Consider the following 15,957-nt stretch of genomic DNA (forward strand, 5'->3'; position numbering starts at 1 on the left):
AGATAGAATTTAATTGGTCTTTCAATCAAACCTGAATGTAAAGCACCCAAAAAAGGAAACCGGACCTCTACAAGGGAAATATGACTCAATTCTTTTTGATTAATACAAATAAAAATATTGTTTAACAGCTTCTAATTCCACACTAACTTGTATTGTACTAATTGAATTTAATTTGTGGCTTAGGTCCTAGAGTTAATAATACTGTCATTTTACCATGGAATTTCAGTTTCCAACAGTACAGGAAATCTCTTTATAAACAGAGAACTAGGTTAAAAACAAATCATATTACAACCAATGGTTTTAGACTCATTTAATGATTTGTAAGAAAGGAAGACATGAGAGGCCATTTGGATCTCTCTCTTCTTTTGGATGTCTGTCTGTCTATATTGTACATTCGAATTTAAGAGTTAGATTTGTCTACAGTTTTCCTTTTCATAGAAGACCGCTGGAGTTTATCAGAAAATATGTTAACATTGTTTCATGAAGTGATCTCAGTTTACGTCAATGTCTCTGCTTTATTCATAAATCTGCATGGATCATAAGTTTGAAGCAAACCGTGGTTTATCTCCCTCTAGTTCAGTGTTTAAGACTGTGGAAGAATCCCTTGGTGGCATGGCTGTGGACTGCGTGGCCCCTCGCGTGGGTGGAATTGCTCCTGAAGACATCTGGCGGAAAAGGGCAACTCTTTGCGGCACTGTGCCTTTGCTTCCAGCCTGGATGCCTGTGCTTTGGAAACTTGAGACCGGCTGTGGAATGGAAGCTAAAGATTCTCCCACTGTTGGATGAGGTCTAGAAACCATAGCAGAAACCTCATGGGGCAAAGAAGGCTGTGAAGCAGAGAGAGGCCTCACCTCTCTCGTTAGACTAGCATTGTGAAGAGCTTGCGTGCTCTTATGGACATCGTTCTTCTGTGATGTGCTAGGTATTTGCTGTGCCTGCGGCAACTGCTGTGGTGGTGGTGGTGGTGGTGGTGGCGGCTGTTGTTGCTGCTGCAGTAGTGACAACTGTGAAGTTGTAGGTGTTGCATATTGAAAAGTCCGACCAGCTAGAGGGCTTTGAATCGGAGGGCTACAGACCGCTGAAGGGTAGGAGCAGGGTGAGAAAGCAGCAGCTTGTTGGGGCGTCTGTGTGCTTGGGGTTGGAGAATTCAGGCTCCCATGAGAGAGGTTGGGTACAGAATACACAGGCGGGGACTGCATCCTGATCTGCATCGATGAGGCTGCGATGGGAGTGCTAGAATTCAGCGCTGACATTTGCTGCAAATTCACCGGAACAACAGTCTGCACCATCTCTCGGTCATGTTTTACTATCTGCTTCAAAATCTCGCTCTCTTGGTTGTTGAAAACACCTGTATTGAGATCTTTTTGGAATTTCTGCAGAAGAAGTGAGTTTTTCTTTCCTTTGGGGAGGGCATGAGGGATAGGGTGGTAAAATGGACACAGAGGGCAGGTAAGTTAGCAAATTCCCAACGTGGCAGGAGATAGGCAAAAACAACAGTTTGCATCAAGGCAATTTAAGATCATGGTAAAAAGAATTAAAGACCGTCATTAGCCACAGTCGCTCTATATCCCCAAGTTCCCTGTCGCGTTTGAGCATGGCCAAGAAATATAACTGAGGATGGAACCAGGCAGATGAAAAGCTATGCAGGGAGGGGAAAGCTCGATCTTAAGGGCTGCAGTCACTGAATTCACTACGGATAAGGAATGCCCTGATGGGGTCCTCAAGTGCATCCCTCTCTTATGGAGAAACCAGAATGCTTATGCCAACCCTATTATGGTGACTACAAAAGCTGGCAGTGTGTGGCATTGCCTTCCTTGTCATGGGTCCCACAAGTGTATCTTTTTGCACAGAAAACACAAGCGATGATCTTTGATTTTACTTGCTCTGCATCCCAAAAACTATCAGAGCAATCCCCATAAACATCCTATCCATTCCAATGATGGCATTTTGCTAGTTATTGATGACAAACCCCAAATGCCTACTGCTTCTGCTGCTGTATTGACTCTTAATGAGCAAATATTCCTCACCATCTAATAATATCAGTTTAATGACAGTGGAGATGAAGGGAAAGGCAGCAACGAGATCCTAAGTGTTAAAGAGTCTGTCTCTCTCCTTGTCAAGCTGTCTCAATTTCATAAAAGTTAAATGTAAGTTATAAATACATATACGCATTTAACACATTGCCTAGAACTAATTATTAAACACTGGTAAGCACTGACCACCCGATTAAGAAGAGGAATCTTTCTTTATGTCTTTGAACTAATATGAACCTGGTTGTGTAATAAGGGTCTCTGCAAGTAAACAGAAGACCTTGTCTATCTATTATTGCTGTTCACAAGCCCACTTCCCAAAAGTATTTCTCCTTTTCTACTTGCGTGTTCCTTGTAACAAATATTTTTCCCTGTGGCTAAAATCCTAAAAACAAGCGAGCAAACCAACAAAACAATCAAACTTGATTTCTATAGCTCCATAGATTTTGTGGCAATCTCAAACCCATGCAATAACCTGAAGTGTGGACAAATCCGCATTATTATTTATTTGGGCTTACTTAGCCAAAGGGGCTGCAGTGCTGAGGGAGGGTAACGCATGCTCTGTGAACCTGGGCAATCACTTGGATAACTTGGGGCTGGTGAAATGGAGAATTACCTTGCCCACTGCCTGAATTGGTTCACCACGTGGGTTGAGCGATTGTCCCCAGGCCACTGGTTTCAGCCAAAGAAGGGTCTGTGATGACATCAAGAAAACTGGCCAATCTGTGCAATGACGTGTTCCACACGAACCATTTTTTTTTTAAAAAAAAGCAGCCTTGATGTGGCAGCCATAACGTGTGCGCTAGACCCAAAATACAGATGCTGGTTGTATATGACACACCATTAGGGGAAGGAAACCAGCTTTGAGGCTCACCAGCCCTAATACGTGTAACGTTAATTTGGCTGAGAATGTTGATGGCACCCACATACAACTAATAATCAGAACCATGATATCCAGACTTAGATCCTCAAGGGGCATGCAAAAGCTTTCGGAAGCTCTTTAGATTACTTAAAACCAGGGCTTTTTTTCTGGGAAAATAGGTGATGGAACTCAGTGGGTTGCCCTCGGTGAAAATGGTCACATGGCTGGTGGCCCCGCCCCCTGATCTCCAGACAGAGAGGAGATTAGATTGCCCTCTGCGCTGCATGGCGGCACGGAGGTCAATCTAAACTCCCCTCTGTCTGGAGATCAGGGGGCAGGGCCACCAGCCATGTGACCATTTTCAAGAGGTTCTGGAACTCCGTCCCCCGCGTTCCAGCTGAAAAAAAGCCCTGCTTAAAACTTTCCTCGTGCTCCCTCTCTCTCTTACAGTAATACGTTTCTTATTCATAGAATGACTTGGGCATTTAATGTAATGGAACAGAGTGAGCTTTTTAAAAGAAGCTTTTTAATGGCTTAAATATTTGATTTAGGAAGACTCATCTTCAGTGTTTGCCTTCGAGCACAATTATTTAGACTCTCAGCTCTCTTTGCATTGAAAGTTTCTGGCCCTCATGGTTGAAATTGGGCTGGCTATGATTGTAAAAGGCAGCGGAAGGGTGGGTGCCAGCCTGTCCTTCCTTTACGGCTTCATCACCTCTTGCATGCTGCTCCCCCCACCACCTTGCAGAAACCTTTAAAAATTCTTCCCCCAAAATGGTAGATGCAGGGCTGTTCTGCATAATTAAAAGTAGGAGTGAAAGCAAAACTTTTCTCTTTGTGCTTCCAAGTAACAATGGAGTGTGTGTGTGTGGGGGGGGGGGGGGTTTCATATCTACGGTGATGCCTAGTTCTTATTCTCTGGTTTGGAGAATGAATTTCAGATGCTTGCAAAAGGCATCTTTAATACAAAGTCAGCATTTAGGATTGCCAGGTGGACAATACCCTACCGTTGTACCAAATTTTCTGCTGCCAATCAATGTGGTGGCAGAAGAATAAAAGGGGGGGGGGTGGAAACCAGCCTGGGAGAGCCCTGAAAACTGCATTGCCAACACCATGACATCATTTCCAGGCAAAATCCCAGGAGTGATGTCACATGCTACAGTGAGGCTCTAGGGATGCCACTGATCTCTATGGTCTTTTACCTACTGTGTCATGGAGTGTTTGTGATGTCACTTCTGGGTCTTTGCCTGGAAATGAACTTATGGTGTCGGCAATGCTGTTTCCAGGGTTCTGCCAGGCTGGCAACCCTATAAGTATTAAGACGGCTGAATTCTCTCTCCCACTTTCACCCACTTACCTGGTTCCTGCTGCTGCTCCTGCAGTGGCATTAGAAATGGAGAACAGTCAGCCTCTCCCTGTCTTCCCCTTCTCCTCTCTGGGGCTGTGGTTGATAATGGTGGTAGGGAAGGGAAAGATGTCTTGGGCTGTTTTCACACACATTGGAAAATGCACTTTAGTAATTGTTTGCAGCTGCATTTTCTCATGTGAACAGGAAAATCCAGTTGCAAATGATTGCCAAAGCGCACTGAGAATGCATTATGCAATGTGTGCCAAAGCAGCCTTGTTCTCTTTCTCTCTTGACTGTTTCCCTCTCACTGCCACTCTGAATGCAGCTATGACAAGGGAGCCTGGGAAAGATATTTTTGTCTCCAGGGCACCAGGGAGGATAAGGGGAACTAAGAGCAGATCTCCCTCTGTGTCATGCTGATCCAAAAACAACAGCAGCTACCATTAGAGCAGCAGCTGTGAGAGGTAATACGGCATGGTGGCTCACAAGGGGACCTGGCAATTGAGAACAACTTTAGAACTCTTTTCAAAGGGGTGGTGGTGGTGGTATTTTGACCATCTTGCAATGTTGCTTGCAATTTTCAGCCTCTTTCTAACCTGTGCCTTCTGAAATTCACTCAACACTGGGCATGAATCTCTGGCCAAGGGAGATGTATCTGTATACTAAAGGAAGCTAGTCCCATTTCTTAGGGCTTGCTAAGCATCTAGAGATGGTCAGAGTCTAGAGGGGGGTGGCCTAATTTAAGTACACTGAATATCAAGGTTGGACAAAACTTGTGATTATGCAGCTTGGAATGAAAATGTGCCCAGCTAGTAGTGTTCAGATAATCATTTTGATGTCAATGAAATGTTCTGAATTAATTCACAATGTAAAATGAGCATCTGTACATTCTGCACAGAGCTCTATTTTGTTAGTCTACTTTCAATCTAAGTGTATGGGTGCTACCTGAAGGAGATGGGCAAGCATTCTTCCAACAAGGATTTTAAAGGTTCGACTGGATGGTGAGGAAGCTGGTGCATTTTCAGTCTGAAAGTATTGCTTCTGAAGCTTTGTGGAGAACGTTTTCGTTGGCTCAGCATGAACTTCAAGGGTCAAGGAAATAAAGGCCAAACAAGGCAAAAAGCTGAAAACAATAAAGCCTCTATAATATTATTATGTGGGAGTTGCAAAGGCTTCCCAGCATTTGGGCCATTCAAGCTCAGGGACAGGGACTGCACAACTCCCCTCCACCCCTGCAAGACTCTGGGACATCGCTGTGTTTGCCATCTATATTATCAAGCCTTAGAAGTCCTCAATGTGGCATGTGTGTGTTCTGGAGCTACAGCTATATAGGATAGACTAACAATAGATTTAAAAACAAGCGCATTCTAAGCATGTCCAGAAGCTCATTTTATATTGTCAGCCAACATAAATTTTATGATTAAAAAGAGAGCGTTTTCAAAAAGTGTGGCTTGAATGTGGAAGTGACCAGCAGTGTTAGATGCATAAATTACTAACTCAGTTATCAGTCTCAGGTAGGGCTGTCAGCTCTAGGTTTGGGAAATTCCTGGAGATTTGGGGGGTGGAGCCTGGACAGGGTGGGGTTTGGGGAGGGGAGGGATCTCAGCATGGTATAATGTCATAGAGCTGCCAGTTTCTCCAGGGGAACTGCTATCTGTGGCCTGGAGATGAGTTGTAATTCTGGGAGATCTCCAGCCACTACCTGGAGGTTGGCAATCTTAGTCTCAGGTTAAAGCTCCATGTATGGGCCAGTCCCTGATGATTCTTCAGAACAAACAGTTGGGCAAGACAGGATTCCAGGTGTTTACTGCACCTGCGCTCAGTATTTCACACTGGATTCCTACTGTTTTCTAGAATATATAATTTAAAGTGCTTGTAATGGCCTGTACTTAAAACTAAGAAATATGAAGATCAAATGACAAAAAAATTAATGGATGCTCCCCCATATATGGATCTCACATGCTTTGGGGACATTGGCCGATTCCAGATGACTAACCTTAAGGCGTTTCATGCCGCCTTCTTCCGGATCGCGACGGGGAAAATGCGAAATATTGCGTTTCCTCACGTCGTCGCGCAAAACTCGCGTGAGGAAACGCGATATTTCGCATTTTCCCCGTCGCGATCCGGAAGAGGGCGGCATGAAACGCCTTAAGGTTAGTCATCTGGAATCGGCCTAGGAAGCTTAAGCAACTGACTGAAGGGGGATAAGACTCTTGCTTAGCCTGACTTTTGAAGGACAGGGTTCATTGAGGAAATTAGAATTTGTGTTTAGCAGCTTAACTGTATTAAACTTTATTATAACATTAACATTTTTTTTGCAGGTTAATAGCTGTAATTTCTAACCCTGCCCCAAGCTCTGGAATAAAGCATATAAATGAGAAAAACAAAATTAAATTGTATCTATAGAAATTCTGTACAGTTGTTTATATTGCTAGGTACAAAACTTTTCTTCCCATAACCCAAAGAAGGGATAGGATTGTGTTTGATTAAGAATAATATTAAAAGAACATACCTATCCTGTCCAATCTGTCAATGGCTACTGTTTCAAATGCTCTTCTCATCATGGGGTATTCTTCCAAAACCTCGTTAAAATTGTCCACAGAAAGAGAATACAATCGGCAGTAAGTGTCAGCTCGTACACTGGCAGTGCGGCGGCCTTTGGTCAGAAGACAGATCTCTGGAGTACAGAAAATGAAAGAACACAGAAAATGGAGGGAACAGGAAGATATGGACACTGAAAAGAAAAATGGTGCAGGAAATAACAATTTTAAACCCAGCTGTGGTGTTTCCTATGTTTTGAAAGGAAACATGAGTTTAATCAATGAGAAACGGCAGCACAAACAACTTTGATAGAACAAATACTTGCATAAAATTTAGGTTACTTATGACACGTTCCTGTGACCACCAGATGTTCTCAAAGTATTTTCTTAATCAACCTTCATCTATTGGTGAGGATTCTATAGGAGAACCATCTGGGCAGGAAGCTATTTTTTCCTTCTAGCGGAACATTCATCCTCTCATTCACCTTCCCCACAGTGTTGGGCAGTGGTGTACTCACAGAAGTTTTCCCCAGTGTGCCTCTTCCTCTGCTCCATACATGTTGGTGATGGGTGGGAAGGGAGGGAAAAGAAAATGGGACACAGATGCCCCTTGCTGTTGTCTCCAGGAGTGGAGAAATTGCGCTCCCTCCCCAATTGGTTTGGTGCCTCTTAAGAAAAACTATGCTAGATCAAACCAGTGATCCATCCAGTCCAGTATTCTATTTCTCATGGCAGCCAATCATTTGCCCTGGAGGGCCAACGAACAGGGCATGGAGGTCATGGCCCTCTCCTGATGGCACCTCCTAGCACTTAGTTTCAGAAGTTTACTACTTCTGAATATTCTGAATCTATGCTAGTGGCCATCACTGTTCACAATTACTGTTGAATTTTGCCTGAATTGTTTATTAGGGTTCATTAATCTGAGGCATAAGAGTAATATGAAGATATACTTTCAAAGCAGACCAATCTCACCTCCAAGATTCAACATTTGCAGCAGTGCTCATGCAATAAACATCTTTACTAGACTAGTAAGTGTTGGATTACCTTCTGTGCAAATTAGAACTGTCATCAACATTAGAAGGAAGTCTTCTGAATTAGCATCACTACTAGCGTGAATGTCACTTTTATTGAGATACTGAGAGCAATAAACACTATTACAGCGGATGAATATGCCAGTAAGAATGGAACTGCATCAATAAAATCCAACATACTAGGAGGTTAAATCATTAATAGATGGATCACAGTAAATTAACTTGGGGTCAGCATCAGTGTTATGCTGGGAACTCCTGTAACTGAAACAATGCCATGAGGAACCATTGACTCACATGCCCTATGCCATTGCTGGCAGGCAGCCTGGTCCCTGGAGACCAATGTTGTTCAATGTTATATTTATGGCTACTCTGCTTGTGTAAAAGGGGAAGCACTTTTGCAAGACAGAAGGAAAATTACTGCAACTCACCAAGAAATCCTTTCAGTTTCCTAAGAAACCTCTTAAAAAACTTGTTCCACTAATAGATGATAAAACAATAAGCAATTTATTGTTGATGCAATAGAAGTTATTCACTAGTTAAAATAAGTACGTGGCTATCAGAATGATACTGTTCTCAAATTATACTTGCTGGACAGAAACCCATACATTGGGGGAACACAGTGTTATACTAGTGGGAGGGAAATATCTTATATGAGAGTCTGATCTGACGATACTTAAATCCCAGGACTGGATCCATGGACTAGATAGATTTTCCTACACACCTGAAAAATGCTCCAGGTTTGCAGAAAAACCTGAAATCTAAAAAAATACACTGGAGGTTCAATTCCCCCCTCCCATGATTAAAGGAACTCCTGTAGCTTTAACCAGATGACCTCAGTGTCTGTTGCTAGGAAACCAAGTAACAGTTAGGTCAGTATTCTATGCTTAGTTTATGCCAGGAACAGGCAGGAGGGAGGGGCCAGGTCCCTTTCCAGGGCTGTTTTGGCCTTTGAGGAAAGAATCATTGGGACCAGGCCCAGAAGCAACCATCACATGACTTGATACCACAAGAGTTGCATGATTCACTCACACCTGGTTACCTGCTACTGCCAGGGGCGGGCAAAGGTTTGTGGCGCTTGCGGCCGGCTGGGTGCCCCCCTGCGTGTGTGCAAGCGCGCGCCCACCAGCCTGCATGATGACATCACGCGTGACAACATCACGGGAGCACGCGCGCTGCCACCGGCCTGATCACTGCGGCGGGCAGCCTCCGAGCTCTCCTGCTCGGTTGCCTGTGCCGCCGCAGATGCCTGCCCGCGGCGGCTGCGCCTGGCCAGGGGCTTGTGCTGGTGGCGGCATGGGGCGGGAGGGATAGGAGGCTGCTGCTTTGTGGCACGCATTCCCGCCCCCCTGCGTCTCCTCTGGCACTCCCTCCGGCACCCCGCACCTGAGGCCACCGCCTACCTGGCCTCAATGGGTGCACCGGCCTACTGCTCAACAGCAGCCTCTCCCCACCCCAACAAAAGCCAGTGTAGTGTAGTGGTTATCGTTTCAGATAGGGTTACCAGTCACCTGGTGGGGGTGAGGGATCCCCTGCTCCCACCCTCCGCCACCACTTACCTGGCTGATGTGTGGGGGAGAATGTACCTCCCTGCGTATGCTACTGAGTTTGAAGGAGAGAAGTAAATAGGAAAAGGTAAGCATATGGAGGCTGCCAGGAGGAGGGAAAGAAGAAATAGTGTGGAGAAAGGAGTATTGGAAAAATGAAGTACCTCACAGAAGTCCTTGCAGAAGTCCCCACCATGCAACTGGGCCTGGCTCAGCCAGCTGTGTACCATGCAACTGGGCCATAGAGGAGAGGTTTCTTGGGATAGAAGGGGGAAAGGTGAAGATGGGGGGGCAGACAAAGGTGGTAAGGAGATAAGGAAGCAGGAAAAGGGGAGAGGCTATAGGGGGCAGGGAAAGGAAAGAGGACCTAGTAGGGGAGGGATCCCCCACTTGTCAATATATCTAACTCTGAATAGGGCTAAATTTGTGTATACTTAAATCTGGAGACTGGAGCCATGGACAGACAAGACAGATCTTTCGAGAAAACTGAAAAAACACGAAATTGGCGATCGCGCAATTGCGATCCGGCAGTTCGTGATTGTCCACGGCCAACGAACATGCGTTCGGAAGAAGCCTGGTTCTGTGTGTTCGGCGGCTGTCTGGGAAGCTAGATAGTCAGGCGCCAGCAATCAATTCCCCTGGAAACGGAGCCGGGGAAATGCCTGAACTCTGTCAGCGCTCCTTCTGTCGCTCTGGAAACCCAAATGGAAGCCCAGCTTACCTTGATCGGCAGGTCTTCCTTTCAACCACGGAGCTGCAAAGCGGTTACAAGTTGGGAGAAGACACCCAGGGGAGGGAGGGGGAAGGGGGTGTCCTGTAGCCACGGGCACTCCAATCTCATCCCTGCAAACCCTGATAGGCAGCTCTGATGGCCAAACACAGACCTCCTGAATTGCCCAATGGGACCTGTGCTTATAAATAGCTGTGGGCTCCCAGGCTGGGTTTCACTTTCAGCGAGCAGTGGAATGGGACAGAGCTCTTGCTTGCCACTTGCTAGCCTTTGGGGAGAGAGACAGAGAGTATAATTGAGCTTGGATTTTTGTGGGAATTTCCTGGGGGCCTTGGATTGGAGAGGGTATAACTCCAAGATCCCTTTTGCAATCTTGTCCAAACTTGGGTGATGGCTGTAGGAGAGCCTGCAAAAGACTCCCTGGAAATATGGGCTCTCTAAGTGCCACGGGGGGCGTTCCGCGCCCTACGAACTGCAAACTGGTTCATCAACGGAAAATGTTCATTGCGATTCGTGACCGCAGGATCGGCAGCGGCACTGAACCACGAACTGCGGATTCGTTAAATTTTTTTGGTTCGTGCCCATGTCTAGCCAAGAGTCTGCTTCTTTCATCTGCTACTTTGCAAACACAAAGAATGATTTATCGATACATAAATATCAATTCCAAGTTGCTTAGAACTTATAATTCACGGACATAGAACGGAGATGACCAACAGCAGCTCTGTAACACTATGTATGCAGGGGAACAATATTTCAGGCAGGCATATCAGTGCTAATTGTTAAATTTAAGTTATGACGATCTGGAGCTCTTAAATTTAAGGCTTTATATAAGGGAGAAAGGATTCTATCAGTCTCTCAAGTCGATACCAACAGTCTTTTTAGTCAAAATCAATCCTTCACTTTTCCTCAGAGGAAATTGCTTTGAGACTGGTGTCACTTACCGGGCCAGCATTTAATTGAAGCCACTACTTGGAACCATTGGTAAGGAGATTCATGTTGTTCTCTGGAACGGAAGTGAGAAAAATCGGAGGCCTCTCTTTTCTCCCCCATTTCTACAATGCTTTCAGAGCGGGGGAAGGATCAGCTACTCTGAGAATTATTGTAATGCCTGGCTGACAGTGACACTGATCCAATTACTGCCACATAATTTCCCATATAAAATTACGCTTCTCAATGTAATTACTTAACTTGCAACATCACGTCAATATTAGATTAAAATCTGAAAATAAATGAGCAGCATAACCAGCATGCGGTTGCCTTGCGGCAATAATATGGATGCAGGATTGAAAGGTGAATAAAAAGCCTAGTTGATGATCCGGCCACATACAGGATAGCTGGAGTCTCATTCTCAAAAAATAAGAGAAGGGTTTGTGGACCCTGCAGATGATCAAAATTCAGGGGGCCTGGCAATTCAGCTTTGGTTCAGGTTTAATTTTTTTTAAAATCCCTTTATCTGTTCCCTGGTTCTTTGAAAAGGAAAGCAATCCCTAACTCATTTATAGCATTGCAGTTTTGCCTTTTTATTGGCTGAAATATGTACTACTAGGAAATAGGCAAGTTTGCTTCTTTCCCTTTCAAAGCTGCTCCTTGCCAGCCAGCTCTCAAATGGAAACTTTTGGCCCAAAATAAAACAATCTTTCCCTTCTGTCAGAGTCCAAAAGTGTTTCAGCCCTTGCCCAGGAAAATAGGCATGCTATCTCTAACTGTCCTTGATTTCCCGTTAATTAGAATTCATTGTTAGTGGACAAGTCACGCCAAATTCTGAAGGGAAACTCTGAAAACAGAACAGCACACTCCAGAACATTCAAAAGACTTTGTGCTCCAAATCTGTTACAGATCACGTTTCCTAAGAAAGGGACTTACAATGCCTTTTCAGTGTTTTGTTTCTTAAGTACATTTTCTTGTGCAGTTATGAACAAACAAGTTTGTTTACACAGTTAAAAATAATACTGGTTTTGTTGATTTAAAAAAAAATAAAACTTCCACAAAGATTGTTCCGCATCATTCAGATAAAATATAACTGCAGCTCTGCATAGCTACTATATATATGTATGAAAGTCCTTTCTTATAGCCCCATCTCGGCCAAGCCATGCCAGGTCTTTCCATCATCTGCTGCAGAAGAGCAGATTAAAAACCATAATGAATTCTATCCTTCCAGCTGAGGAAAGCTGACTTCAGCTTAAATTTCTCAGTAGGAAGTGGGTGTTTCATCATGTACTGGGCATATTATGTTGCTGTCTAAATGGGCAAGCTGTTATCTAGGCCATATGGTAGCTTTCATCAAATCAAGGAGAAATCGGGCTCAGTGAGTTCTACCTTTAGACACATTTTGCCCTCTTGTTGGCTGAAATATGTATTACTAGGAAACAGGCAAGTTTGCTTCTTTTTTAAAACATGCAAACTAAGAAATTATTACATTTTGTTATTGAAAATGTTTATTGACAGTTTTTCTTGCCAGCCATTTAATTAGAGATCAAGGAGGATTTTTTTAAAAAAAACCTTCAGGCATATACATTCCTCTCACCATGCTACATAAATGGATGAAGGAATCAGTCGCCTTAATGACATGTACATCTTTCTGTCTCAGAGACAAGTCCAGACTTCTACATTTTGTTTTTGCAAGGTAAAATGGTCTTAATTTCAATTTTATTTAGTTTTTGTGCTGAATCTTACCCCAAAAGTGATATTTAGTAAAACTTTTAGATTACATTTCCATTGAACTATATACAGAAGAGAAAAAAAAGAAAAAGAAACAGAATAAAACGATCTTAATGAGTTCAGTTCAGGTTTACCAATTCCATTTTAGGAGATTCCTGCAGATTGCAGGGTACTCCGTGGGAAGGGGAAAGGTTGGGGAGAGGAGGGAGCTAATGGGCCTAAGATACCATACAGCTTATCCTCTGAAGCTGTCATTTCTTCCAGGAGAACTGATCAGTTGTAATTCCAGGAGAACTACCGGTCCCACATGGAGACTGACAATTCCCACTCCTGTATTCCTCAATGGCTAAGGACCATCTTACCTATCACTTTCTTCTCTTCATCCTAGTAATGATCTCAACTGAGAGCATTCTCCTGAATTTAAAGCTGCTCAGTGTTATTGAACCAGGAAAAACTGAGAGGCATTCTCAGTGAAATGGAAGGCTGCTAGGAGATGAAAATATTTTAACCATTTTGCTTAGTCAGCTACTACCACATCCAGAAAATGTTTAAGAAAGGAGAGCTGCAATCCACAGATCATTTTTGTGATGAGAAAAATAAAACTGACTTCTTGGCAAGTCTTTGGCTTAGATAGTTTGTGGGTTGTAGTGTTGTCTTACTTCTGTAACGCATGAAAACACACAATCCACATGCTCTCCATTCAATACCAAGATTAGATTCACTAAATGATTCGTAACTGAAGGTAGACAGACATGTCGGCTTAACATTGTTTTTACCAGACACATCTGTAGTTGACTTATTAGAAGAGGAAATCTTGTCACTTATGTTCATGTATAAAAGATTCAAGTCACACATTTTCAGCAATTTAAACAAGTGTTGAGATTATGGAAGCCAACTCCAGCTTAGGAAAATCCTGAGATTTGGGGATGAAGCTTGGAGAGGGTGGAGGCAAGGGAGCTCAGCAAGGATGTGATACCAGAGAAACTGCCATTTTCTTCTGAGGAAATGAGCTCTCTAGTTTGGAGATCTGTTGCAGTTCCAAGAGAATTCCAAGCTACATATGCATTTTGGTAACCCTACCTGCATATCTTATTTATCATATACAAGCAACAGAGCCCATTTTTTTTTTAAAAGGCTCTAGAAAATGGAGTGCAGGAATGCTGCTGAGGTGGCACGATGGGCCCTGGAGGGCTCCTGTGCTCCACAGCAGGCCGATTTCAGCCCTAAACAGGCCCAATTCAGCCGCAAACATGCCAAAATTGGGCTGCTGAGGAGTGCAGGAGCAATCCAGGGCTCATCGCGCTGCTCCAGCAGCACTCCTTTGCTTCACAGTGGCCAGACTGAGACCAAATCAGGCCTGTTTGGACCTGGAGGGTCAGGTCACTTTGCCTGGACTTCTCGCTGTGGCGCCCTCTGGAGGGATGGGCTGACTTGCCTGGGCTTCCTGCTGTAGCGCCCTCCAGAGAGATGGGTGGCCTCACCTAGGCTTCCCACCGCAGCACCCTCTGGAGAGACGGGCTGCCTTGCCTAGGATTCCTGCTGTGGTGCCCTGACAAGGGCCTGGCTGCCTCACCTGGCCTTCTCGCCGCAGCACTCTCTGGAGGGACAGGCCACCTCACCTGAGCCTTCCTGCTGTGGTGCTGGGCCTTCCTGTTGCTGGGCCAGAGCTTCACAGGCCTCGGGAAGCCCTGAGCAGAGCTGCATCTTCCTGCAGCTGCAGCCCCTTCTGGGCCTATGGAGGCCACAAGGAGGCGGCGGGGAGGCCAACCATTTTGCCCCCAACTGTCAGACAATGGCTTACTAAAAGTTGCAATCCAGCCTATCTCTTGCAATTAGACATGAGTCCATTGGTTTCAAAAGATTTTACTGAATATAAACAACCATTATAGTCCACTAACCAAGATGCAATATCTTGGCTGGTACACGAGTATTGTTACGAATGACAGGCAAAGGTTAAGGTACAGAATAGCATAGCCCAGCAAGTCCCATCCTCCCCCCATAGTTCTCAAAACAAACGGCTTGAAGCTGAGAGAGTGAAATTTTCCCAAGGCTGGAAAGGTTGTAGTCATAACATTCCTCTTCTTTGAGATAACTGTTACTGGACTGCTTGTCACCTGCAAATGAAGCACTTAAAACACTGACAGGATTAAAATGGAGTCTCTTTGGTTAGATTACATAAGAAACATAGTCAGTCCTGACACCAACTTGCTTCTTGTCCCTGCATAATGCGCCTGCGTGGGGATAAGAAGTGAGTTGTTGGCAGTACAGTTTGCCTTTTATGTCTTAGGATTGTTTTAATTTCTCCCTGGCTATATGGGGTGCCTTTTAAAATAATGTATTATTTGTTCCTAAACCTATTTAAAATTTGTCTATGTTTAACTGTTTTATTTTATATTTTACTATACCATAGACTTAAAAGACTAGGTATAATAGCATATAGATACTGAAATACTTGCTTTAAAAGAGAAGTTTAACTAAATTACTGCAAGTCACTCCAGAATTCAGCTGAATGGCCACCTCCATTTCAGAACAGGAGAGCAAGACAGTAACATGAAGAATGCTAAAGAGTAAGAAAACAGTACAGCTCCACCTACAGTCCCAGAAATATATAAATGCAACACATTTTGGGTTATTCAGTTCTTTGTCATAGATATACTCCTGAATCAATGTTATTATAAAAGAAATGTTGAAGTTGGCATCACTGCTTAAAGTAAATGTTAAAAAATAGTTTGCTCTCTGACCTAACCATTATAATAAGAAATGAAGACTCCCTTTTCCAAAATACCATGGATGGCTATCATGATTGGACAGGCTGCTTCTGGGGTGGTGGTGGTAGGGGTGGGCAAGCTGTTTGTGAGGTTCTGACAGGGATGTAAAATGAGTCAAAAGTTCTCAGCTGGCTTTTGATGCCTTCCTCCTTGAGCTACTTAATATTTTTTTTATAAAGCTTCAGGCAAGAGGGAGGGATGGCAACAAATTTTACTGGAACCTCTTCTAATGGGATTTAATCCTAATGCACAGACTGTTGAAATCACTTCCCAAGCATTATCTCCATAATCATCCCAATAATTCATAAACAATATCAATTACTTATTAATACTGGGGTGAACTTGTCCATTATTATCCTCATATTACAAATGGGAAGCCAAGGCTGAGTGAAAAGATATTTGCCTCAGGCAAGGGATGCTTCTCAGTTCCTCCTTGACAAGAATTC

At 43.9% G+C, this 15,957-nt stretch overlaps 1 protein-coding gene across 1 annotated transcript in view; it reads right to left on the reverse strand.

Moving 5' to 3' along the window:
* Positions 1-428: 428 nt before the first annotated feature.
* HCN1 (hyperpolarization activated cyclic nucleotide gated potassium channel 1) overlaps positions 429-15,957 on the reverse strand; it is a 248,871-nt gene continuing 233,342 nt past the window's right edge. Inside the window, exons 7-8 of the mRNA XM_054986971.1 lie at positions 6,753-6,917; positions 429-1,399 (exon numbers count right to left, since the gene is read on the reverse strand). Coding sequence (XP_054842946.1) covers positions 537-1,399; positions 6,753-6,917 — 1,028 coding nt within the window. The 3' untranslated portion in view covers positions 429-536. The remainder of the gene's footprint in view (positions 1,400-6,752; positions 6,918-15,957) is intronic.

This window comes from Eublepharis macularius, chromosome 8, assembly GCF_028583425.1.
Source record: "Eublepharis macularius isolate TG4126 chromosome 8, MPM_Emac_v1.0, whole genome shotgun sequence".
In the NCBI taxonomy this organism is placed as follows: domain Eukaryota; kingdom Metazoa; phylum Chordata; class Lepidosauria; order Squamata; family Eublepharidae; genus Eublepharis; species Eublepharis macularius.